The sequence below is a fragment of the Marmota flaviventris genome, chromosome 8 (assembly GCF_047511675.1).
Source record: "Marmota flaviventris isolate mMarFla1 chromosome 8, mMarFla1.hap1, whole genome shotgun sequence".
NCBI classification, from domain to species: domain Eukaryota; kingdom Metazoa; phylum Chordata; class Mammalia; order Rodentia; family Sciuridae; genus Marmota; species Marmota flaviventris.
The window spans coordinates 80234643-80261731 of record NC_092505.1 but is presented as its reverse complement, the minus strand read 5'-3'; the positions used below and the strand labels follow the sequence as shown (position 1 = coordinate 80261731).

Here is a 27089-nt window from a genome sequence, read left to right as displayed (position 1 = left end):
CACGGCCTCTGCTGATGTAGAAACAAAAACACAGTACCTGACATCCAGCCAGAGTTCTCTCAAAGCAGTTTGTTCTGAAGCATGGCATTGTTAGGGCACACTGCTTCTACAATCACGTATTATACCTCTTAATTTTTCAATGTGAGTCATAATAAGGTCCAATTTGAGGTGAATAATGGCTATGCCTGTTCAAACTCTATTTTTCACTTCAGACCACTATGTAAATGACATATTCATCTACTTAAGCAGTGGGCTGAACAAAAGCTTGTGAAAATGGTGAAATTGCTTAGCACCGGTGTGAACAAATAATCTTTTCTTTTGGAATTTCTATTTCAGGAGGAAACTATTGTGACAAGACTCATGTCATTGTAAATCAGCCCGTGGAGGGAAAAGAAACACAGAAATGGGACATTGAAATACTGTGAGAATCAACACCATCCCTAGAAGGAGCAAAGGAACCTCACCTCCCTCACTGATGTATGCATGTGGAAAGGAAGCTACTGTGCCCTCTACTGAATCGCTGCACAGAATCAACTTTTCCTTCAGGAGCTAAGGCTGCTGCTCTTGCACCATATTCTTGCCAGTTATTCAGTGTATCTATGAAGAAAATGGTATGATTTCTGGGAAAAGTTTTATTCCTGATGGATTCCAGTTATGGTGAGCAAGTTTCCGAAAGTCTGTGTTTTCTTTCCTATCTACCAAACATGAATGCTATTCCTGATGGCCCACTATAGGATGTTGGTGATGCTGTCACCTGTATTAGCTATTAATATCCCACCAGACACCTGTATGACTGCAAAGCACAGGAAAATAAACTATATCATACTTTTGTAAAAAAAAATAATTTTAGAAACATCTGAAAATGTATTTAAAAAGACTTCCTCTTAAGCTGCTGCTGTGTGTAAATAAGTCTTCAAATTTCTATATTGAAGCTTTTATAATAGAAGTATCCCATGAGTATTTAAATACTTTTAACTGACTCCATGGAGGGACCTCAGCTTTATTAGGCAAAAGGCACCAGGACTGGAATATTTTCTGTGGCCATTCTTTGCTCAGTCTTTCAAACTGAAAATGCATGTTACCTTGGAGTGCCAACCTCACATTTTAGCATTGGGTCACCTGTCCTGGTGCTGAGACCTTGCCCTAGATTTTGCTTGATTTGCCGTTAAGGAGAAATGTTCATAAAAAGTATGTCACTCCTATATAAGAGTCAAATTTTTGTCTGCCTGAAATAAAACTCTGTCCAAATTTACTTTTCAAGTAAAGGTGCAGTTGATTTCTCTACTAGTTTTCACTCCCATTTTAAATAGCTTATATTAAAGCAAAATCAGGAAATAATTTTTTACTTAGTTTCCAATAATCATTACCACCTTTAACAGCACAATTCAAAAGCATTTTCCTTCCTGAGTTGGATTTAAATGTACCTTGAGACAACTGTTTCTTTCATTCCCAACTTTTGCCAGAATGCAGAAAAATACTTTATTTTTATATAGAAAGATTAAATTCTCTAATGATATTTTTAAAAATATCAACCTATATGCACTTTAGAATGTAAAAATAACAATATTTTAAACTCAAGTCCCATTATTTTGAGTATTTTTTATAGACTTGGTGTTTCCATGTAAATATTTTTTCCCCCTGAAATCTCAGGCTCTTGTCATCTTTTAAGCAGAATCTAAAAACTTTCTCAAGTCCATAGATGTTGAGTGCCTCCCATGGGTGTGGCTGTATTATTTAATGAGACTAATGTTATAGGGATAACTTTATTTTAACAGGGAAGCTTGTGTATACACCAAGGTATGTATATTTTCATTGTAAAAAAAAAAAATTTCATGTTAATATTTTTAAAATTGTTCTAGAGCCAAGAAGGCGCATTAAAGAAGTTATTTCCAAAGAACAAAGATTAATGACATTTTAGTTCTACATCATACATTTTTGGAGTTGTGCCTTTTCTACCACACTGGATTAAAGAAATTTGTCAAAAATATGGTTTTGTCACATTCTGGGACACCTTGTAATTTCCTGTTTTGTTTTTTTTTCCCCTTCCATGTTCCCATATATTGATAAGTAAGGACGGTTGACAATTTTCTCCTACCCAACTTCCCATTAAAAAAAATTTAAAAAATGAGCATGTATAATAGCAGTTATTTGATTCTATAACATCACTAGATTACTTGGATCAAACATTCTGTCCAGAGGGATAATACCAGGCTTTCCTTTTCCTCATCTGTAGTAAGCTTCAGGTCCTTGACAGAAATTGCTGAACTATTCCAAATTTGCTTCAGTGCATCCACATGTGAAAAAGGGAAACGAAGTCCATGAGACTGAAAAAGGATAAGTTTAATTTTTAAAAACTTAGTTTGCTGAAGTGGCATTTTCACATAAACCTTACATTGTTGTTTTTGATACCCTTTAGAAACTTCAGATAAGCTCTTTTCATCAACTATAAAATTAGAGAAGTCACAAAACTTGCTGATGCCCATTTAAATCAGATGAAAATCATTCTAATTTAAGTAGTGGTATTATTAGTCATTTGAAATGCCTTACATTTACATTTATTTTACTTTTCCTATAAAGCTACAGGTTCCAGCTAGTATCTTTTTAAAACTGGTCTGTATCACAGTGATATCAAGAGGTAAGTCCATAATGCAGCCATAAAAGGCATATTACATATAAATAAAAAAATAATTGATTCTTCCCAGCCACCACCCAAATCTCAGCAATGACATCTGTTTCCATTAGAACAAACCTCTATTTCCTCCTCATTTCCCATCATGTGTATTTCTCTCCTATTCTTTAGAGAATGATAGATGTAAACCATCTTTTCTTGAGCTTCATCCTTTAAAGAAAAGAATGTTAAGTCATCAACAAATATTGAGGGCTTCAGTACTAAGAGGGTTTTCCAGTAAGTGAACACTAAGAAAAATCTTAAAGTCATGTTGCTCAAATGAAATTATATCTAATCTTTAAGGAATCCTTTGGGCAAAAAGTTATATGTATGGACATATACACATTGTATAATTCATCAATGGGAACTTAAAAGTCATTATTTTAAAAGATGGCATCTTCAGGAACTTGATTTATATTAATCATATCTGCACACTTTGCAGCCAATAAATTAAAAAAAAACAGCTGTGTAATTTATAGAAGAATGACACTTGAATTGTGATAGCATCCCAAATGACCCCTACTTCTTTCTAGAACCTTTTGTCATTCTTTGTTACACATTGTCTCAAACTAATTGGTTGTCAAAATAACTAGAATTTTTTTAATAGTGTACTTTTGAGGTTTTATATATGTCAACCCTTCCAGGTCTGGCCCTGATGGCTGGTACAACATAGAAGACGTGTGAATTCCTCCTCAGTCATTCATGGGGCACCTTCCAAATGAGCTGATGAGGAAGAAACAGGGTATGGAACAGTCCTCAAGGTCCTTAGTATAGGGAGCTTTAAAAAACCATAAATGCAGAGGTTCTAACCCAGACCACAGGAGACTTGGAATTTAATTCTTTTTTTAGTTGTCAATGGACCTTATTTATTTATATGCAATTCTGAGAACTGAACCCAATGCCTCACACATGCTAGGCAAGTGCTCTGCCACTGAGACACAACCCCAGCCCCAGGAATTTAATTTTTTAAAAGCTTTCTTGCTGATTCCACAGTCAGCTAGTTTTGAGAATCATGGGCTAGATAGATAGCAGGGTTACAGAGTGTAGACTATTATTTTTGATCTATGGGATTAGAAGTTGAGAAGAAATATCAGCAAAACCACACAGAAATTGATGCAAATAATCAGAGAGGGACTGAAGCAGGGATTCTCAAAAACATGGCCTGCAGTAGGATGGGAAGCCAAGAGCAGACATATTTACATAACTAGAAATGAAGGAGGAGACTCTGAGGGGATGAGGGGAAGCCCTCAAGTATCCAACACAAAGGAAAATTTGGAACAGTAAGATTTTGGCATTATCTGACCAGAGTGATGGTAAACTGAACACAAATGGATTCCTGAAGGAGAAGGGTAAGGACCAATACTCCTTTTGAATAATAAACTGAGGCCTATAGTGGAAAGACCCTGGGAAGAGAGGAAATCCCTCTTGGAATACTCACAGATCGATCCTGATCTGGCCCTACTGTGAGGATGATGTGGTCCTTAAACTGCAGACTCACTATGCTGTCCAACCTTGGTAATTTTCCACCTAGAAAACACCAAAGAAAAATCCAACCCTTCAAAAAAGGAAACCAGCCATTCAAACTTGCTTGCAGTACAAATGGTTAGGAAACTAATAGTCTGCAGGTGAATCCAAATATGAGTTTGCATCCTTATGCTTATGGAGCTATCTTTATTGTTAAGACAGATACACAATTAGATAAAAGTTCATGAGTACATCCAACAGGTAAAAATAATGCCATCAAAACGTGGTAGCTACTGCAGTAGACTGGGACATATTGCCATCTGGCCTGAGCACTTATTTCTCCAGTATCTATCCTCCAACAGCTTTTCCGACACAAGGGACTATCTGAGTTCAAACTGTACCACTCCATCAATTCTTAACTATTCTTAACTGTGTGGCCCTGGAAGTCTATGTAGGTCAAGTATAGTGTCGGATAAAAGCTATCTGATAAAGTTCACGAAAAAAAAAAAAAAAATAGTCACTCTTTTCTAAAGTGAACTTAACTTAGTAAAAACGCAGTCACTATTACTGGCAGGCCTTACAAGGTCCTCTGGCTGGGGAGACTCTTAGGGAGGTATAACTTTATTGACTAGAAGAGCTACGACAAGGAAACCATTAGGGAAAACATTCTGGGTCATAAGATGGAACTTAGATGGAACTTAGCAAATTCTATTCTGTTAAAGATTAAAACACTGCTGGTAAAATACTTGATTTGCGTGGATGCAATAAAAATCTCAACTCCCTTCAAAGTACTGTTTATTTCAGTGGTTCTAACCTGGTGATTAGTAAAATACACCCCTCACTCAACTCTGAAAAAGAGAAGCAGCCAGTGAGCTGGCCTGGCAGCTGGTAGGGCCTTTTATGAAGCAACAGTGTCAGATAGGACCACCCTAACCATGACAGGTCAAGATAAAAACATTCTAGACCCATATCTGAACTCAGACAAAAACAAGAACACTGTCCAAACCGCCAGTGACCACACTCCCACCTGGCTAAGGAATGACTGCTGCTGCTGACCCATCGTAACATTGCCTTATGTGTTCCTCCTACCCATTGGATAAGAAGGATTCTGACCGGGTCTCTTCTAAATCCTTCATCCTGACAGCATCAATCCAGAGCAATGCTCTACTTCCTCGAACCTTCTCCAAAATCACTTAGTTCAGGCCCACATCCCTAAGTCCTTTCTCATGCCCTTCCAATGGTGTGCAGTCTTCTCCATTGCAACAAATCAATAAATACAACTTTGGGTTCAAGAGGTTGTTCTCTTGTAGCCTCTCCTAAAAGACACTGACATCCTCTATCCAGAGGCATTATGTCAGTTGCAGCCTAAACCTGTCATAAATTAGTCACCTAATTTATGCGGTGACTTCAGTTTTCTTGCATTTCATCTGACAATAACATTTTACCCACCTTTGCCTTAATTCCAACAAGATTATTTCAGTGTTTAAGTTCTTAAAATTTCTTGAAGATTTTGACTAGCAGAGTACACATAAGTATATATATCTATATTCCTAACCCAAAGACAGGGCTCTTGTTTCCCAGCATGCTATAAGTTCTTTGCAAATGACTTGTGAGGTACAGGATGCTAATGAGTGCAGTCCATCTAGTTTAATTCTATGTGCTAAGAATGGATTTATGCCCACATTAATATTAAATTGCTTCTTAATTTCCATCTGCTCAAAGAGGGGCCTACCCAGGAAAGCCGCAAATGTACCCCCCGCCCCAGCCCCAACCACCTAGAAGAAAACAGAAAGCTTCACCTGGTGTCGACAGCTCTGTTCCATCTCCCGTGTAGTAAGGGGGGAGTCTGTGCATAACAAAATCTTTCTTCATGTCTGATGAAAGCAGTTCTTTGGTGCTTTCCAGCCGGTCTGCAAGAGTCCTCAAAAAGCCACTTAATCTTGTTGCAACTGTTGTGGTTTCCACCTGCTAAAAACACAGAAGTGAGCCTTGGTGGGGACTCAAGCAGAATTTACTACAGAGGTCCCAGTCTCCACAGTAGTATGCTGAGCCTAACACCAACCACATACTACAGACAAAATTCTGTGTCATTTCAAGAGAGGACAGGAATAACCAGAGCTCTTAAGAACCTTATCCTATTACTTCTTCATAACCCATTCATGTTATGCTGCCTATTGTTAATAAAAAAAGAACAATTTTCAGGATTTTTCCTAGAAAGAGGGATCCTTACACATATAGTGCAGTCTGGCTCTGCCTTTGGAAAGCAAGTCACTATTCTAAGGTCCTGCTTCACTTTTGCTCCACCCAGTCCTCATTTAATGATCTTCTCAAAACTAACCAAACAGTACTCATATTTCAAAATGCAAAAATATGCAGGAGCACCAGCGAATACACAAAGGCCTGGGTCTCCAGTGGGTTTCTTCTCTAAGTCATCATTGGAACAAACCTCTATTTCCTCCTCATTTCCCATCATGTGTATTTCTCCTGGCCAATTTATTCAACAAGCACTCCACAATGCCTGCTACTATCACTGTGAAATAAAGTAAGAGAGCTGTTTATGCAACACCCACGATCTCTGGATGGCATCCATTCATTTTGCAAATCATATAGCTCAGCAGGCAACACAGCAGAAGAACTTGGCTCAGCTGAGTAAAGAATCCTAGATCCCCAGAAGGTAGGGCTTCGACTGGCCTGGGCTGAGGCTGCCACTTTCATCTCCACATGCCTTTCTTTACTCTTACCATGAGCAGCTGCCGGGGTATTCCAGTCCGTAATGTTATATCTTCCTTTGCAGTATCAAACACAAGCCCTGAAATGGTGTCCAAAAGGAAATCTCCCCATGAACTAGAACATATACCATGAAAAAGAAAGAATAAAAACCAGTGAATACACACAAATATATGCAAAATGCCTATTACTAATAAAACCAAAAACTACAAGTGGGGTTTCAACCTCCCAGCCCAAGCTTTCTGAATTCAATTAATTTGATGTTACTCAACATGAAAACCTAAGATCTTCATTGATCACACTGCTTCTTTCTCTGCAGGCACTCACTTGGAAAATTAAAAGTGGAAAGTTAAATTTCATTCACGATTTTTCTTAAAGATATCAGAAAAATAATCAGATACTGTCATAAAATAGGAAGTCCAAGGGACCAAAGCTTTAACACAAGTATCTCTGAGGAGCTTTGTAGGAAATTTAACACTCAGGTGATCTAGAAAAAGTATCTTTTATGCAATAAATCCAAGAGGAATACATTTAGGGAAACAGCAAGATCTCCAGACTATGTAATTACCTGAACAGTGAAATGTTACATTTTCCACTGCACTTTAAAAGAGGGAAGCTGCTCTTTAGTAAAATATCCACCAACAACTATTTCAAAAGAATTGATTTCTAGCAATGGTTTTACTGGGGTAGAGGGAGAAGCCAGTGGCCAAAAATAACATCTAAGGATAAGCTCAGTGTTCAATTACTTTTGCTTTCTCTGGGGTAGTAAAATTGGCTCATTCTTAACCAAGTGCCACTGTAAGAAACACTCTCTGTGGGGTTGCCCTCTTTAAACATTTCTTAGCTTGTTTAAAATTTTCCTGTGTTACCAGCAGATATCAAATTGCTGGCTATGTGCAAAATGGAAATTCACAGTATGACTTTTGCTTCTCACTCAGTAAGGAAAATTAACACTTTTATGTTCCCTTTCTGATGAAGTGGCAAATTAGGACAAAATCCACTTGAGATGTACTTTCCCCAAGGTATCCACTACCTGGTGGCCTCTCTGCTTTGTGACTTAATGCCACATCTTTTAATTGAGCTTCAACTGTAGGACACATGCAGCAGCATAAAATACCTACTTCCTTTGCACCGTTAATAGGTGAAACTCATATGGCAACAACTGAGAGGAGTTCAACAGCAGTTAAAAAACAGTGCTCTGTTCTCTAAACAGAGTTAGGACAGACCTCGGGACTTTCCAAAATTCAGGAATAATACCTCTTAAGGGGTTCACTTTGATAAAACAGCCAATTCAACCTGCTGTTGCCCCACAGAGCAGGCCCCAAATGTTCCAATAATGTTGCCATGAGAAGGTGTTGGGGAGAAGCCCCAAATCTTCACCTTCCTGCAGGAGCTTACAGAGCCCAGGCTCAGAGCAGAAGACCTCCAAGGAGCAACGGTCCTCAAATTACACAAGACACAAGTCAGAGTCCAGTCTAGACACATCATTTATGGTGCCCACCCACAGACATGGGCAGCAACCTCTGTAACTTATAAAGTTCCTCCCACTTACAGGTGACTGGATAAGGATGAGATGGGATCCAGGGGCAGCCTACCAGAGCTTCAATCTCAGGATCGGGAAGCAGAGTGAGAGTCAAATATTTAACAGCAGAAACAAATAGGTTCAGTGATACAGAGGGAGGTCACAAGTAACTGATGACAGCATGGGATAAGCCAATATGATGAGTACACAAAGCTGAAGAAAGAAAAGGAGGGAGCAAAAAGCAATGACCAGAAAACCAGATGGTGACAATAACAGAAATGAAACAGACGCAGAGAAAATTCAGGAGCAAGGGGGTAGCAGAGCAACATTAATGAGGGGATACCAGAAGATGCACATGGGGCAAAACAACTTGGCTGGCAAAGTCCAGAGCTACTCTAGACCCAGAATGAACTTCTGTTTCCAGATTCTGTGGCAGGGCCCTTCTACAGGTCTTATGACTTACTCCCTCAGTTGTTCTGCTCTTGAGCTGGACTCAGATTTTCTATTCCTCACACTTTAAGAAACCCAAATAGCCACAGTGACAAAGACTTTTTTTTTTTTCAGAATTAAAGCCTAATAAAGCTTGGGCCTTCTACTTGTGGGCAAAGACAGAACTGACGTCAGGCCCAATTTTAGCCAGTTCCTTCAGTAAGGCTCTTAAGCATAGGGGTAAATCTCATACTGAAAAAATCAGGTAAGGAAGCAGAGGCATGCTTACTCATTTTGTAAATCATGGCTTCGGAAGTAGGAAAGGGTCATATTATCCCCTGGACCTAGAATGTTCTCTCCTACCCCAACCTTCTGACTCATCCCCACTTATGCACACTTTAGGACTCACTCAGGGATAATGTCAATTCATTTCTGAAACTTTCCCTGGCACTCAACTAAGTAATTCCTCTATGTTCTACGGGTATCTGTGCAAACCTCAGACAGAATTTATTACACTGTTTGGCAACTATTTACATATCCATCCCTTGATCCTGCCACCACTTCCAAAGTGTCAGTTTTCTCAAAGTCCATCAAAATGTAACCTTTGCATTCCTGACAACTAGCAGGAATAGTGCATGCCTACTGAAAAAATGAACTAATTCCTGTCATGATTTTAAGTGGATCTATTTTTATCTCATGTGCTTTTAGTTCCCCCTGTTCCAGGCTCCCTTTCCTACTTAAATTTCATGGACTGTAAAAACTGGAACTCTTAAGAGATCAAGAGGTTTCAAAGGTTCCAGAATTTTGTTGGGGACTTTGGAAGTGTTTTGAAAACAGTGGTAATGGCTGTTCGAATCTAATGCCAACAGACTCTACATTTAAACATAATTCAAAATGACATATTTTATGCTACATATATATTTTGCCACAATAATTTTTAAAAATAAAAAGAGGTAGGGATAGACAGGGAGAAGGAGAGAGACACAGAGATTACAAGCCCAGCCTGGCATCACTAACACACTGACACACCCATAGCTACAGTTTTTTTTTTTTTTTTTTCTTTTCAAACTATGAAACCCTTTATTCAGGCAATTTCCCAGTATTCTATATAGAGTGAGATCCATGATGCTCCCAGGAGCAAGTCCAATGGGCCAATCATACACATGAGACATCAAAGAAATAGGGAAGTCAGCAAGGAGACAGAAACAAGAGAAGGTGGCCAACTCTCTCAGGTCCCTGCTGAATGTGGCTGCTTGGGCCATAACTCAGAGCTGTCCTGGGATGCTAGGCTGAGGGCAGAGCATTTACTTGTTCTGGTAGGTGCTGATGGTCACATGAGTAGAGTGGGCCAGCCCTGAAGGAGTGTCCGCCTGATGAATGGTCCCTCTGGGGAAGTACAATAAATCACCTGGCTAAAGGAGAAAGAAAAGGTAGAGTTAACAAGAGCTATACTTCTCAGTCCTCTTTTTTTTGTTTGTTTTGATACTGGGATTTAGCCCAGGGGCACTTAACCCCTGAGCCATATCCCCAGTGCTTTTCTGTATTTTATTTAGAGACAGGGTCTTGCAGAGTTGCTTAGGGTCTCACTAAATTGCTGAGGCTGGCTTTGAACTCGTGAGCTGCTGGGATTATAGGCGTGCACCATTGTGCCCAGATAGTCCTCTTTGTTTTAATGAGATAAATATAGGTATTGAGCTTCAGATCTCTACTCAAACCCACTGCTTCATGGGACAATCTCCATCCAGCTTCACTGTGTCCATGAGCCTGTCACTGTGAACCACAATCCACCAGAAACTTCCAGGCCTAGAGTCACTGTCTTTATACGCAAGCTGACACCAGATACACCTGAAACTACCCTGCCTGATTCTGGGATCCAGGAAGGTGTTCCTGGGGAGCATCTTCTCTCCCTCCTGGTTAAGAGTGAAGCTTGTCATACTGATGCTGCCATTTATGGACTGCTGACCAGGGCAATTCATTTATCTTCCCTAAGCCTCAGTTTCTCTTTTACTAGAATGGGGTAACAGCCCCATACCCCATAGGATTAGGGACATGTAGTTTTCAAAGATCCCAGGGCAAAGATGGGTATGTGCTATGTGCTTATATTACATATCTTGGCTGCCACACTACCACCCTAATAATATTTGAGCTCATCCAGGAAGGGTCAATTACCCATTTTATATTCCCCAGAGCGCAACCTAGCAAAGCACCCAACACACAACATATGTTCAAAAAATGTTAGATAAATGGATGAAAAACTATATTACTCTTATTTGAACCTACAAACTAGATATAACGAAAGATTATCTTCTTGGGCAGATAAGCCTACTCCCTTTTACCCTTTTACTCTCTCCCAAATAAACAGATGAAAAAATTCTTCCCAAATTACTCCTGCCCTGAGCTACCTCCTCCCTAATCCCACTGAGACCAACATTCTGTAACTGCCTAAAGAGAGAAGGAATCTTGAGAGCCATTCATCTCCTCTCTGAAGTAAGGGAAGCAGTCTAGCTCAATAGTTAAGTAAAAGAGCCCTAGAGACAGAACTCAAGAAATACCACCTTTAAAAGAATTTTAAAGATTTCCCTCAAAGCAAAAGCAATATACATTTATTTATATTTTTGGCTGCTGATTTGCTTTAGATTTTACCAAACTGACAGTACTGCAGGTAAATAAATGCTTTACTGATACTTAAAAGAACCATTTACTGAGTGTCTCTCTGCTGGCTCCTGTGTAGGTGAGAGCCTCACATACACATTTCATTCATTGCACAAACATTTGATCAATGCTTTCCAGCCCTCACTGGAAAAGGCAAGGAAGATCTCCCTGAGAGTTTCCCTCCAGAAGGAATGTGATTCTGCCAACACAGTGGAGACCACTTTTGGACTCCAGCCTCCAGAACTATAATAAATTTTTTGTTACTAAAATAATCATTACGGGCTGGGGTTGTAGCTCAACAGTAGAGCGCTTGCCTAACACTTTCAAGGCCCTGGTTCGATCCTCAGCACCACATAAAAATAAATAAAATAAAGGTATTGTATCCAACTACAACTAAAAAATACATATTTTTTTTAAAAAATCATTAACACTAGTACATACTTTTATACCTCATCAAAGTAATTTCATTGTAAAGGGGGCATCAAAATAATATCCTTCAATTCTTATATCCTACAAGGTAAATATTATGATCTCTATTTTAATGAAGAAGAACATACTTAAGTAATTTGTCCAAGTACAGGAGCTAAGTGATAACATCTGAATTCAAACTAGCTCTGTCAGATCCCCAAGCAGAGGGTTGTTATTTTTGCTATGGGGGCTGTCTTCACCCTAACACTCCTGGTTTGGCAGATATACTGCATTGACTAGCACTGCAATAGTGGGAAAACGGGTGACAAGGGCTTCAGCACTCCCATAGTATCTTCCACACACTTCTCCCAACCAGAGTGACTCAGCTTTTGTTTCATATACTGGGCAATTTCATTTGAAGAGGTATACTGATTAAAATTTCACATGTATGTGCATATACACACTTGAAAAGCAGTGTACCTCACAATGCTGTTTTTCTCCTTCCAGGAGACTCAGAGCTTCTGTTAATAAACAGTGTTCATTGAATGTTTAATGGGCATCTGTTCCATCTCATCCTCTAAGTCCCATGGCGACAGTACAGAGAATTCACACCCTCCACACTTGAAGACCACTATGAAACCTGACTTTCTTCAGCATGACAAATAGCCAGGCTGTCCACCTGAGCAACTCAGCCCTGGCCTCAAAGACCCCAGATGGCTTAGTCTCTAGCTTAAACACAATCAACCAAGAGTCTGGTAAATGTACAAGGGAGGCTTGGGCAAACTCTTTCTCTAAAGGGTCAAATATAGTATTTTTCGCTTGAGGCCATGTGTTCTCTATGGCAACTAGTAAACTATGTAATGCAAGCAGTCACAGACATACTTTAGGAATAGGTATGGCTTTGTACCAATAAATTCTATTCATAACAACAGGCAGTAGGCCAGGTGTTTGACCCATGGACCATAGTTTAGTGACTGCTCACCAAAGGCATATAAAACCAAGGTTACCTTTATTGTTGTTTATTTACTTAACTACACTATAATTAGGCCCAATCCTAAAAAAGGAGATTGCTTTCCCCTAGTTCTTGGCAGATAAACAGGCAAAGATCTTAAAAATCCAGAAACAGATATAGGCATTGACAAGAATTCTATACTAATTACAACTTGAAGATGAAATAAGTACAAAAACAATAACTGTATGTAAGTAATTCCATTGCAATATATTCTATTACAAGCATCTCTGGAATAGCTTGAATTAACCATTGTTTAATTGCCACTAAAGGAAATTAAAGTAGCATTAAAGTAGAGTATAAAGTTTAATTATGAAGCTTTTTTTATACTTTAAGTTTTTTTCTCAATAACCTCTCCTGCTGGGGACTGGCTATGTTCCCATCCATGCTAACGGCTCAAAGACAGATTTTCTCAGCAAAAAGATGCCAATGCACATGATAAAGCCACCTGGCTCCCTGGAGGAAGAATCCTAAAGAGCTTTCATTAATTACTATTCTTCTAGTAACTATATGCAGGGAGAAAGAAGGAGTTCAGAAAATAGTCTGCTGCATAATCAGGAGGAATGTGGGTTATACTAGAGTTTTTGCAACCAAAAAAATGAAGAAATTCCTGGCCAGGCTTTGCCTAAGCAACCTACAACCCATGACACCTGCTGTCTTAGATGTAGAAAAACTGCCCAAGGCCAAATCTTTCACTTTTTTTCTGGAGAAGTTCATGGTACACTGAATTAACTTTATTTCTGTTGAACTGGATCATATATGGTTATAGATTATTTGAGAAATCAATGTAATACTTCCTTAGCTCACTTCTCCAAGTACAAATCCCCAAGACTCCTTCAGAACTTGCCTGTGCTGGCTAGTTGCAAGGAGAGCCATCCTACCTCAGAGTCCCAAGGATACATTCCCACAGGGACGGTTACACAAACTCTAAACCTCAAACCTGAACTTATCTTAGCAACAGAGACAGGCCAGCTCAAAGAGGTGCCCATATGGTCACTCCATACCTTTAATGTGAACTCATGTGTTGGAGTGCCAATCCTGGCCTCAGCCTCCACGCTGTACTCACGTGCCAGGGCCACTGTGGGTTTGTAAAGGCGCCAGTGCTTCTCTCCCTCCAGCTGCAAGATGAAAACCTATAAAAAGCCACAGACCTGGGAGGTCAGAGAGTTTCCTGACAATTCACGTGCAAAATCTTTCAGAATATTAGTTCTTTGAGGGGGTTTAGACAAATCCTAAGTTTCAGATAAAAATTAAAAATGAGAGAATCTGAAATGCATGTCACTCCGTGCAATAAAAGTGGCTACTACTGGTTTTATTTTTTTAAAACAGGTAACCATGAATCCTGATACTGAACAGATACTCATTTTTTTTTTCACTTTGTTAGAGCATTGCCAAGTTCTTTATATTAACAGTCTTACTCTTGAAATCATCTTACAGACCTCTGAAAGCCCATAATCTCAGTTGGAAAAGGCAAGTTTCAGCTAAATGGAATGCCTAAAGTCTTAAAATATTGAAAAGGGGCTTGGTAAACAGGAAAACTTTTTAAGTTTTTATTTTTTTATTCAGCCAAAGATACTTTAATGGTCTATTAAAAATAGAAATAAAAACTCTTTTGGAAAATGTACTACTATCAACTTGGTCTCAGAAGGGGGAAAAAAAAAGAACTTTTTACTAATATCTCTGTGATCACATACCTCATATTTTTACAAAAATAAAAAGTCAGTTAACTTTTTGGAAACCATATGACAATGAAATCAACATCTGTTAAAGTGCCAGTGCTTAAATTAAATCATGACCTTCATTCAAGCTGTCCCAAGTTTTCTATGAATGGAAAAAATATATATATTTTTGGCAGTTATTGGAATAAAAAAGAAAATGAGAGCAGAAGCCAGGATTATGTGTGATCTCATTATATCAAAGACCATACCTTGTGAAATTAAAGGAAAAGCTAATGACTTTTCTATAGAGTTCAGTAAATTCCTGTTTCAAAAGAATGAATGTGATGTTCTTTTATTAGTAAGTTTGGAAACAATCTCTCCCTTTGAAAAGGAGCAGGAAATCAATTTGGAGAGATTTGTTTTGGCCCAACATTTAGATGAGTTCAAGATCTCCAGAGAGTGCACATAAAGAACAGCCACAGACTTGGTCTTGGAGCTTTAGAGTGTAACATGAAAAGAACCCCAAGGACTCCCAGAGCAACTTCATAACCATGCTCTCAATAACTCATTGTTCTCCACACTGGGAAATATGCTTCTTCTCTCACCTCAACATCATCATAGTGGGGAGGTAGGCCCTGAGATCCTCCAGGGGTTATATACACATTGGAGCCAACCAAAGAGCCAAAGTAACATTCCAGCTTCTCCTGGATCCGCCAAAGCTCATCCTTTAAAGAAAAGGGGGGAGGGATAAAAATAAATTAGAAATAAAACAAATGTTTTTGTTTACTTAGGAAGCCTTCCTTTCACAATTATCATAGATCAGACAATTAACCAGTAAAGGGCCCTCAAGAATCTTCCCTTCTAGCATAGACACTACTGCAAAGAAGTAAGCAAATGATAGACTGGCAAGGCAGCAATGGGGAGTCATGGAGTCATGAAGGATTTTGACATGAACATGACATGAACCAATTAACATTTTTAAAAGCTCGCTCTGGCTCCTGGGTGGAAATCAGATTGTACAAATGTAAGACACCAGTCTAGAAGCTACTGAGATAGCAGTCTAGGTAAAATATGAGCAGGATGGTGGAAGAGGGATATCAGAATTTGAAAAGCCCAGGGGTACTCTGGAAGTAGAACTGATAGGACATGCTGATGGATAAAGGGGCATGGAAATGAAAGGAATTAAAAAAAAAAAAAAAAAGACACCTGGGTTTCTGACTTGGGCAATTAGCTCCCAGTTCCATTGACTGAAACAAGAAAGGTTTGCTAAAAAATAAGTTTTCAAGAGGCGGGGGAGGCGGGGAACCATGAGCGTCACACAAGAAAGTTTAAATTTGGGATGCTAAGACCACTCCCCTCCCCACAATGTGGAAATGTTTTTAAGTAAGTTTGAAGTTTTAGCAGGAAGTATGGGCTAGAGATTTACATTTGGGAGCCACCTACACAAAATGGGTAATTAAAGCAATGGAAGCAGAAATGAAACCTAGGAAAAAGCTTATAGACAAATGAGTTAAGAACAAGGGTGAGCAATGTTCTCTCTCTAGTCACTAATCAATTGTTAGGTATAAGGCCCACTGAAGTGCCTAGACAGGAACTATATTTGTGTGTGTGTGTGTGTGTGTGTGTGTGTGTGGATGAGAGAGAGAGAATGTGTTAGTTTTTCCCCAAGACAGGGCACAGCCTCAAAGTGCTTTTTTATTCATTCTACAGCCCTCACAACAACCCTGTCTCATAAGGTGGTTACTACCATTATCTCCAGTTTACAAATGAGAAAACTGAGGCACCAGAACACACAATTATTAAATGATGGAGTTAGGATTCAAATTTGGGCAAATCAGTTCCTGAGTCCATGCCTTTAAGATAACTGAAGAAAAGGTGACTCACTTACACTAAAGAGACCAAAAGGTTTTTTTTTTTTTTTTTGCTTTGTTTTATTTTGTTTTGAGTTGTAGATGGTCACAATGCCTTAATTTTATTTACGTATTTTTATGTGCTGCTGAGGATCAAACCTCACACGTGCTAGGCAAATATGCTACCGCTGAGCTACAAGCCCAGCTGTCAAGAGAGAGACCAAAGTTTTAAGCATATGAATGTTCAGTGCCTGGCTCATAGAAGACATTACGACATTTTCAAATATTTGCTGAGCAAATCAATTATAACTTGAGAGTCAATTCTACCACTGGACTAAAAGAGATCTACAGTATTAAAATTACAAAGTGGGATAAAATGGGTCAGCATAAAAATCAAAAGCTTTGGAAGATATCTTTATATGGACCACTGGGCTTCTTTCTTTTAGATCTCGAAGGTTCTCCTTGACACAGAAAAAATAACTTAATGGACTCTGAATACCTCAGAAAATTTCAGAGCTCCCAAAGAACCTAATTTACTTCAGGAGAGAGACCAACAGGACCTGGCTTTGTAATTATATTTGTACAGTAAGTGGAACCACTAAGAAACCAGAGCTTTTCTTTTTCTCCCGATGTCCTTAGAGGTCTTTCAGGACAAAATGGTTGACTTTGTTTCCCAGCCCAAGCATCATTCAAGATCATTCAAGGTGTGCAATTGATGTAAACATGTCTCTTCTTCTTAAAGGTTACTGCAAATGCTATCAGTTGTACAGTTTTTTCTGTTTTTCTTAGACCTTTAGCTTCTGAATCTGCCAACTGTGATCTACTGAAAAGAGATGAGTCTAACTGTAGTTACAAGCTAGGCAACAGATTTCTTTTTTTTTTTTTTAAGAGAGAGAGAGAGGAGAGAGAATTTTTTAATATTTATTTTTCAGTTTTCGGTGAACACAACATCTTTATTTTATTTTATGTGGTGCTGAGGATCAAACCCACCGCCCCGCACATGCCAGGCGAGCACGTTACCGCTTGAGCCACATCCCCAGCCCCGACAGATTTCTTTATAAAGCAAAGCTACTAACACCCCACCCCAACACTGGGGAGGAGCAAAACTTAACTTATCTCAAAACCTATTTAAACTGCAAAGCAGTATATAAGTATTACACTACAACACTGACTGGAGTACAAGGAAGGCTCCAGTCTCCTGTTACCACAAACTCCTACTGTGCACAAAGAGGCTGAGAACCAGAAAAATGAAAGACAAGGGTGGTGAAGATTTCTCTCCTGGTTGGGTACAACCTCCTCCACTGACCTTTCTCCAATTCCCAAATGTCAGTCTCCACAGAAACAAAACAGAATGCCATGGCTAAGACCAGAATTCTACTCATACCTAAAGAAAGGCTTAATATTCATAAGTTCGGCTACTTTCAATAATCATCTTTCAAAGTTTGATAGGAAAATGACTTAAATGTGGAGTCAAAAACACCAGACCAGTTTAGAATAGCTATGGGAAAGTATGCAGAATATCTAGATTAATAAGACTTAGTATGAGACTCAATAAACAATGGGCTAACTGTTCAGGCTAACACCCTCTTGACCTGACCAGTGTAAACCACCTCTAAACTTTCTTATTCTGATGTCACAGACTCATTCCTAAACACACACACACACACACACACACTCACCACTAATCCTCCCCAGAACACAGAATTTTGAACTCAGCTTCTATGTAAGAAGGTGAGTTCCTATAGCTTATAGGTCTCTCAGGTGCTGGTGGTGGAAAGAGGAAAAAAAAAAAATCCTAGTCTAACATGAGGGCTGAATTTTGGCTGAGGAAGGTCATCCTTTCTATTATTAAACCCAACCAAAGAGAAGAGTAAATAGTGCAAAGGAAACAGTTTTTTGGCCACTTGGAATCCTAGAAGGGTGTGCAAGGCTTAAACAGACAAACAGAGAAAAGCCTTGGGGGAGATGGTTCTGAAATACAGAAATGGCAGCCACAGAGGATACCACACACGGGCCAAATAATAAATTTCTGGTTTTTGACCAAATTATGTGTAATAAATTTCACTGATTTATATTCTTAGTTCTTAGGTTTCTAAAAATTACTCAAAAAATGCTACTTCTGGGCTGGGGTTGTGGCTCAGTGGTAGAGCACTTGTCTAGCATGTGTGAGGCACTGGGTGTGAGCCTCAGCACTACACGAAAATAAATAAATAAAATAAAGATATTGTATCCATCTACAGCTAAAAATATATGTTTAAAAATGCTACTTTTAGGGGCTGAGGCTGTGGCTTAGTGGTAGAGCACTTGCTTGGCACACGTGAGGCACTGGGTTTGATCCTCAGCACCACATAAAAATCAAATAAAGGTACTGTGTCCACCTAAAACTAAAAAAAATATATTTTTAAAAAATGCTACTTCTAGTCCGGTAAAGAGTCAACTAGCTTAAAGAGAAGCATTTTATATATGGTCCATATTTTCTAAATTCAAATCATGAGTTGGTTTTGGAAATCATTTATAAATTCCTTCTGGGGGGTTAGTGCCAAAAGGCTGGCGTTACAGGGACATTTCAACATTTTAAGATTGCCTGAGATGTAATAATTGGAATCAGGACTTGTCCTGAAAACACCTGAGTACTTATATTTCATCTAGAGTATAAATAGGTTCAAGACCTTTAGACAAGAAAAGGAATGGCACTAACCAGTTGAAGCCTAATGGGATCTAACAAACCAACTTCTGAGTTAAATTGTAAGAAATATTATTGGTAACTGATGGCAGAGTCTCAGAAACCACCAATACAGGCAGAATCCTACTCTCCTCAATATGGAATCTCCTCAAACTCCACTTTCTTCTACCATGCTGCCATTTTGATTCTATCATTGGTTACAACAATGAGAATAACAGTATCTAAAACTCAGATGAGACCCTCAACAATCTGGAGCTGACACATAAAGATCTCTAAAAAAGCAGATTACCTCATCCTAAATCTGCATTTAATGAGTACAGAGGTGGCAAATTATTTCCCAAATGTCAGTCACTGATTACAGGATAATTTTAATCAAAGTTATCCTGCACTTATGACTGCCTCCCCAGGAAAAGTTTCAGGAGCCCAACCTTTAATGTCACCAGTTCAACTGTCAATAGGAAGAGAGGTCACTTTCTTAGACATACATCTGGTATGTGATCTGGTCCCAGCTCTGAAGCCTCTTCTTAGAAAGATGTAGGCAGTAAAGGGAGGCAATTTCAAAAAATATATATCACTTTGATGCTATCATGCCTTAAATTATAGTAATAGGACAAACCAAACAGAAATTTCTACAATATACAAAATCATAAATCAGTCCATAGAACATGATCCTGAAGGTGTAATACTACTTTAATAACTTTATAAACTATCAATGTAATTTAGTTTTTGCAGCTCAAAGATACTCAACAATGTCCACCCTTAGTTACTGGAGTTCCTAATAACAGAGCCAAAAGATAATACAGACTCTCAGACTCTTTAAAGACCAACTAGGTGCTATGCCTTCCAAAAATGGCAGGAGGCTCACCATATTCACTTGTGAGCTGATGTTGGTCAAGTGTTAGCATTTGGGGCAAGTATGAAGACCTGTAATAGGAAAACTTGTTACCTTAAATCTCTGAGGTTGGTGAAATTGAATTGTTGCCCTTTTCTGATCAAAATCTTTTCTCAGCTGAAGGAAGTGTGCTTTTCCATCTTTATTTAAAACCTTCTTCTTCCCATTGACACACCGACAGACATTCACATCTCTTCCATAGTATATACCCTGGCTGCACAGACTCTTCAAATCTGTCAGCCTGAATAGGGACTGGTAGTATGCTGCCACTGCAGGGTCATCCCTCTGAATGAGAAGTGGCTTCTGCTCCCAGAATTCCTTGAAAAATGTCTCTATGTTGGTGGGTGAAATCAGACTTTCAAAGAGACCACTGGGGCTCTCAAAGTTTAAGGTGGAAGGTCCACCACCTGCCTCCACTTTCACCTGCTTACAGGGAACAGGACTCTCTTCCTTCCCATTCCCTGCAGGCTTCACTTTCTTTGGCATTGTCTGTCTTCAAGCAAGAAGGGAATGCAAACCTATCCAAAGAACAAAAACATACATGGTTAGATCTACTGGAAGTGCTATTGCTGGTGTTAGTGGCCTGTACACACAAACCATGGCTGAACACTATGTCTTTATGAGAACTATTCCTAAGTCAACACTGCTTCCTCTAGAAATGAGACAGGCTTAAATCAATTCCATTTCTTCCAAGATATGATTCAGCTTCCCACACTACTTAGATTACACATTCATTTAAAGGAAAACATGTTTTTGTGTATTAACTCAAGTCCTGGAATTCATTATTTATTAGGAGGTATAATTATCCCAAATTAAACCATTCAACTGTCTCAGCAATTCTTAGTCATAGGTTTAGCCTGTGGCCACTGATACAGCAAAGCCAAAATTTTTTAATTCAGCTTCTATCAGCACAAGGCCCTGAATCTAATTAGATGAACTCTGAGTTACAAACATTTGATGGCAAACAATCAATAGCTGTCCACTGCCAGGTGCTTTCAGCACAGTACATGCTCAATTGTTGTTCAGGTGGAAATCATGATGGCCTGGACCAGTGGTGTCACCTGGTGGCTGAAGTGAGATGCTGCTTGCTCCCAAGACTCCACCAACCTCCTGAAACTCTTCACTCCCAAACTTGAGCCTTTCTTGAAAACTCCCACTTTATCATCCCCCCACCCCATTAAAACAAAACACAACAACAACAACAACAAAAAACAAAACAAAACAAAAAAAACAAAGGGCTGAAAAGTGAAGGCCAAAAATAATTACATGCCAAGTTTTTTAAAACACTAACTTTTAAACAAACAATAAAACATCATAACTGAAATACCAAAATCATTAACTTCTAACACAGCACTCTCCGATTTCAATGTGCACAGATCATCAGGGCATCTTACTAAGACGTCAGGTGGAATTTTCCACTTGTGGCATCATTCTGGCACTCAAAACGTTTTGGATTTTGGAGCATTTCAGACTTTGGGATTAGTGGCACTCAACCTGTACTCACCCTACCCCAAGAAAGGGGTTGTTTTTCACCAGATTCTTAGAAGTCCTTTCTGTTTGGGGAGGAAAACAAACAAACAAACAAAAAGTTAAGAAGCACTTATGTTTATAAATGCCAATTTTTCCCCAAGAACAGTAATTTATAAGTGTTATGGTTTCCTATTTTGTTGAATTATCAGAAAAACAAGAATGTTGTTTTCTCTTCTCTTCATTGTAACTAAGTATTTCAGCTACACAACAGACTAAGTACAATTAGTATTCTGGCCTGAGAAGTAAACACTCTAGAATAATTTGCTATGTACTGCAACTAATTTACCAAAGAATTTTTAAAATGCAACCCATATGTAAACTGAACAAATGAGGATATGGGAAAGTCAAAATACAAAAGTCTATAATGGCCTCATTTTAGCGCCTAAATTTCAAACCAATGAACAGCTCAGTTCTTTCAAAAGACATTCACGATCATGGTGGGAAACTAATACAAATTGATACTAAAAACCTACAGTAGAGGGGTAAGAGCTTAATTAAGCTTGGAAAAAATAAACTAGTATTTTAGGATATATGGCCAATGAGATATATTTTCTGAAAATGTTTCCTATACCTTTTAAATCAAATGGACAAACCAAAGAATCAAGGTTTTACTGAGAAAAAGCATTGGCAGTACTTGGAATTCTAAAGTGATGTACAGGAGATATGAAAAGAGAGTCAATAAAAACTATTTGTACAAAATAGAGTCACCATAGCTTGACTGACTGCAATCCTTTGAGAGGTTAGCTTGTGGATGATATCTCAGAACTTAAGATTTAGGGAGGTTCCCAACACCATTAATTAATGAGTGGCTCACGATGCCTGAAGTGTAAAACAATAAAGTTTATAATAACTGAATACCTGTTTGCCTTCTCTGGGTCTAGACATTTGGTATGTGCCAGGAAGACAGATCCTATGTGACTAGTCCCAGTAACAACCCTGAGCACTGAGTCTCTAATGAGCTTCCCTGGATGGCAACATCTCACACCTGGTGACAAAATTAGGGCCCAGAGCAATTAAGCACTCCACAAAAAGAAACTTGGAATCTTGTACCTGGTCACCACAGGACTTTATTTCCATATGCCTTTTCCCCTTTACTAATGTGCTTAGTATGTTTTTGCTGTAATGAATCAGCATGTTCTCGCAAAAAAATCACAGAACCTACAAATGGTCTTTGGGATCCCAATATATTGCTCAAATCTAAATTTTTAAACTAAATGTTAGAGTGGTTTATTAGGTTTGTTTCGCTAAAGGTACCCTACAATTTTATATTCAGTCACATATTTCTTATTACTCAGAATTAGTCTCTTTGATATTTAAAGGAATAAGCAGGAAGATGCTAGTGAAAGGCTTGTTTTCCTTAAACATAAAATATGAATACAGTATAAGCACACCTATCAGAAAGTGTGGCTAAATAAAATGCACAAAATACTTAAACCAAAATAAAATCACGTAATTTTCTCCACTTACAAGCATAAAATTAAATTGTAATACTGTAAAATATATGCTTTTGATAGAATATAAATTTCACTATTTATATTGCCAAAAGTTACAACATTTATTATTTCTCTGTGTACATGCTGAAATGATTGGAGGCTTAGTTACTTGGAACCTAGCTCAGATGTTACTAGGCAAATGTATTATTCGATGCTCACACTACTCATGCTGTAAGACAACCATTCCTTTTAACAGCTTTCAGAAGGTGGAAGGGAGAATAGATGACACACCCTATTCCATTAAACACAAAAAAGTCCTAAGATGCATCCAATTTCAGTCGCAGTAAAAAGTAAAAAAAAAAAAGGGGGGGGGGAGGGGGAGGCTGGGGTTGTAGCTCAGTGATAAGAGTGCTTGCCTCACATGTGGAAGGCACTGGGTTTGATCCTCAGCTCCACATTAAAAAAAATAAATAAATAAAGGTATTCTGTCCATCTACAACTAAAAAAGATATTTTTAAAAAAAGCAAAAAAAAACTTCAAATCCAAGAAATATAGACAAAAGAATGCTTTGAATACAAAAGTTCAGCCAATACAATTTTGCCTATAACCTCACAGACCACCCAGAAAGAAGTTATAATATTACAGGAAAAAAAAAAGTTTTTGAAAAATAAGTGTTTTCAATGAGTTGACTATAAGCATTAAAAGATTAAGTAAAAAGATTCACAGTGGAAAATGGATGGCATTAGAGCAGATTATGCTAAGTGAAGCTAGCCAATCCCTAAAAAACAAATGCCAAATGTCTTCTTTGATATAAGGAGAGAAACTAAGAACAGAGTAGGGAGGAAGAGCATGAGAAGAAGATTAACATTAAACAGGGACGAGAGGTGGGAGGGAAAGGGAGAGAGAAGGGTATCTGCATGGAAATGGAAGGAGACCCTCATTGTTATACAAAATTACATACAAGAGGAAGTGAGGGGAAAGGGGAAAAAGGGGGGAGAAATGAATTACAGTAGATGGGGTAGAGAGAGAAGATGGGAGGGGAGGGGATGGGGGATAGTAGAGGATAGGAAAGGCAGCAGAATACAACATACACTAGTATGGCAATATGTAAAACAGTGGATGTGTAACCGATGTGATTCTGCAATCTGTATACGGGGTAAAAATGGGAGTTCATAACCCACTTGAATCAAATGTGTGAAATATGATATGTCAAGAACTATGTAATGTTTTGAACAACCAATAATAAAAATTAAAATAAAATAAAAAGGGCAAAAAAAAAAAAGATTCACATTTCATACTTTAAGTGCCCTGCAGATAAACTGTACAAGAAAATCAATATTGATGCTCATACTATAGCCAAAAAAGATTTATATTTTGAAAGTGTCCTTCCTTTTCCAAAGTAATATGAAGGACAAGAAGTCATAACAGCTTCTTGAAGGGACAGCTATCTGTACATTCTGGAACCCAGCAGAGCATATAGCACATAGGAGATTCTCAAGAAATGCTTGCTAAATTAACTTTCACTTTTTCATCTTTAATCTATATACAGTTTTAGAGAAAAAAATCTGCAAGGCCTTACAAAAACCAGAGTTGGAGAAAACAGAGACCTCCTGCAGTATGACTGCTACTTTGAAGGCAGCTGTGGCTTTGGTATTCAACAGTATTCCAAGGGCTAACTGGCAAATAGATACCAGTAATTATCAACCCAAGGAGGGCAGTGTGACTGGGTTTAACCTGGGCACAGCTAGTAGTCCGTGGGCATAATCAGTTTTGTTAACACGCAAATTTCTGGACCTGCAACAAACCTACTGGATGGCCATTTCTGATGACCAGGGCCCAGAAATCTACATCAACATTATTAAATTCTCCAGGCAAATTATAGATCCAGTAATATATTAGACGATAGTTGAACTCAGCTCAATAAAACACGCACGCCTGATAAAAATAATGTATTGCCTGTAACAAGGTCGCCCAAGCTAACCTAAATGATTTCTTTTCCGCATAAAGAATTATCATTAATGCAAAGAAGTTCTCCTATTGACCTTGAGTTGTGACTGGCATTTATGTTTTTAGTTTTATTTTAGAAGGAAAATGAATTGTACCTCATTAATGTATTTTGGTGACCATGAGGTCACAAAGGAAGAGAAGGGAGTCAGACCCATCCACTTGATGGTGTAAGAGCTGGGTAGATCAGGCTCTTCCACTTAAAAGATGAGACCACTGAAAGAAACTCCTGATGATGGCACACAACTAATTAGTGGTGAAATTAGAGCCTCCAGACTCCCAGGCCTGCACTTCCTAGAAACACAGTGAGAAACTTGGTCTTTTTAACCTGTTGGACAACCCAAGCATTCACTGACAAATGAATGAACTGGAAGCAAAGGCTGCTAAAGTCAGGAGTGGGGTGAGGGACAGCCTCAGCTCCCGTCTCCGCATGCACGAGCTTTCCTCAGCGTGGCTCTTAGGCCCGACCTGTCGCCCAGGCCCTGGAAACCCACGTGGCGGCCGCGCTCCTACCCTCCCTGCCAAGCCTACAAACTTTCCGCGTTCGTCCCGGGTCTCCGGCCCCGGGACAGAGCACGTGAGCTTGTTCAAGTGTTAGAGACATTCTGCACCCCAGAGCTCCGGGCCCCGCTGGTCCCGGCGTGTCCACAGGGCCCGGAGCTCCGGGGGCCCAGAGCGGTTCAGACGCGTCCCCGGCCCCGCTGCCACCAGCGCCACAGAGCTCTCGGGCCCAACCCCGAGGTCCCATAGACCCAGCCGGGAGCAGGGGAGCGAGCTCCTGGAGGAACCCGCCCTCCCGCCGTCATCGCCCCACTCACCCGGCACGGCCTGTTGCGCGCGGCCGCGAGCTGGCTGGGCGGGGCGGCGTGGGCACGTCTGGGGCGGTGCGCTCCTGCTCCCGCGCCCGCCTCCTGGGCGAGCCCGGCTGCTGGCTGAGGGTGCTCCTGGGGAAGCCGGCAAAGCAGCAATGGGAAAATCAGTGTGTGAATGTCCTTTTTATGATTGATACACATAAATCACAAAGTTGAGGGGAGAGAGGCCAATGCATGAACTTAGCTAATGCTAATGCTGAGTTTGCATCAGATGTACTGTGATCCTCCTATTGGCCTCTGAGCATCTGCGCACCAATTTCCACAGGATATTGGGAGAAAAATCAGTCCTACTGGAATCATTCATCTATAAACATCAAAGGACTTTTAAAATAACTATTTGTATTTTTGTTTCAAAACTTTATAGTACTACTATATTGTAAAACTGTGGGAAGCACACACATTGTTTTAAATGGTGTGAATGCCATCTGTTGTATATTTATATTCACTTTGGTCCATAAAAGACCTAGGCAGTGGTTTTTTTTTTTTTTTTTTTTCTTTAAATATGACTCTAATATTTAAACCATTACAAGCCTAACTTCTAATATAAGAAAACTGAGGCATAATGAGATTATGTAACTTGCTCAAAATTATACAACCATTGAATAGCATAACTGGGACTTAAACACCCTCCCCTTCCCCATCATTTTTGTTTGGGTTGCTAATTTTGTTTGAGTAGCTTATTTCTCACGGTTCTGAGGGATATGGATTCCAAGGTTCAAGGCACTGGCTAATTCTGGAATTCGGTGTATCTGAATCCTGTTTCACAGATGAGGCCTCCTAGGTACACCCTCATGTGATAGAAGGGGCAAAGTAGCTCTTTGGGTCCTTTTAACCTAAATCAGGAGGGCTCCACCCTCATGACATAATCTTTTCCCAAAATGCCCCTCCTACTTCATTCAGTTTGAACATGTGAATAGATTTTGGGGGGCAAACATTCAGACCATAACATAACACTCATGCTGCTACCAGTATTCTCTTCTGACCTCTGTTTTTCATCTGTAAAAGTGATTAATTTTGTCCTTATAAAGCTGCAGTTAGTGTCAGGTGAGAGAGAGTAAGCAAGAGTCTTAAACTGTAAAATGAATTCACTTGAAAGGCGTTTGTTACAGCCCATTCAGCATCTTGAACATGGTTCTATAGAATGAATTAAGTGTAATTGAGTCTGTGACACATGTTTGCTTCACTTCATTTACAAAACTCATCAAGCAAGGCAGCTTCAAATGAATGTAGTCGACCATGAGATAATCTTGGGGTTTTAGTAACTTCAGAAAAGCCACTTTTAAGAATG

The 27089-nt window shown here is 39.2% G+C and overlaps 2 protein-coding genes across 5 annotated transcripts in view; one reads left to right on the top strand and one right to left on the bottom strand.

Moving 5' to 3' along the window:
* Positions 1–1265, top strand: part of Crybg3 (crystallin beta-gamma domain containing 3) — a 110117-nt gene extending 108852 nt beyond the window's left edge. Inside the window, exon 22 of the mRNA XM_027943246.2 lies at positions 337–1265. Within this exon, the coding sequence (XP_027799047.2) occupies positions 337–425 (89 nt within the window). The 3' untranslated portion in view covers positions 426–1265. The remainder of the gene's footprint in view (positions 1–336) is intronic.
* On the bottom strand, positions 1186–25779 carry Riox2 (ribosomal oxygenase 2). Of its 4 annotated transcripts, none has more exons than XM_071615427.1 (11): positions 25748–25779; positions 21467–21515; positions 20017–20480; positions 15143–15262; positions 13884–14012; positions 10119–10222; positions 6874–6976; positions 5932–6100; positions 4107–4195; positions 2750–2839; positions 1186–2324 (listed from the first exon to the last, which is right to left on the bottom strand). In XM_071615427.1, exons 3-11 carry the CDS (start codon positions 20446–20448, stop codon positions 2166–2168), a joined length of 1395 nt encoding a protein of 464 aa, XP_071471528.1. In that variant the 5' UTR covers positions 20449–20480; positions 21467–21515; positions 25748–25779; the 3' UTR covers positions 1186–2165. The 4 variants fall into 4 exon arrangements, with proteins under 4 accessions (XP_071471528.1, XP_071471530.1, XP_027799035.1 ...); XM_071615429.1 differs by lacking the exon at positions 25748–25779 and adding an exon at positions 25028–25207 and having other exon boundaries at positions 5932–6097; XM_027943234.3 differs by lacking the exon at positions 25748–25779 and adding an exon at positions 25028–25206.
* Between the last annotated feature and the right edge of the window lie 1310 nt (positions 25780–27089).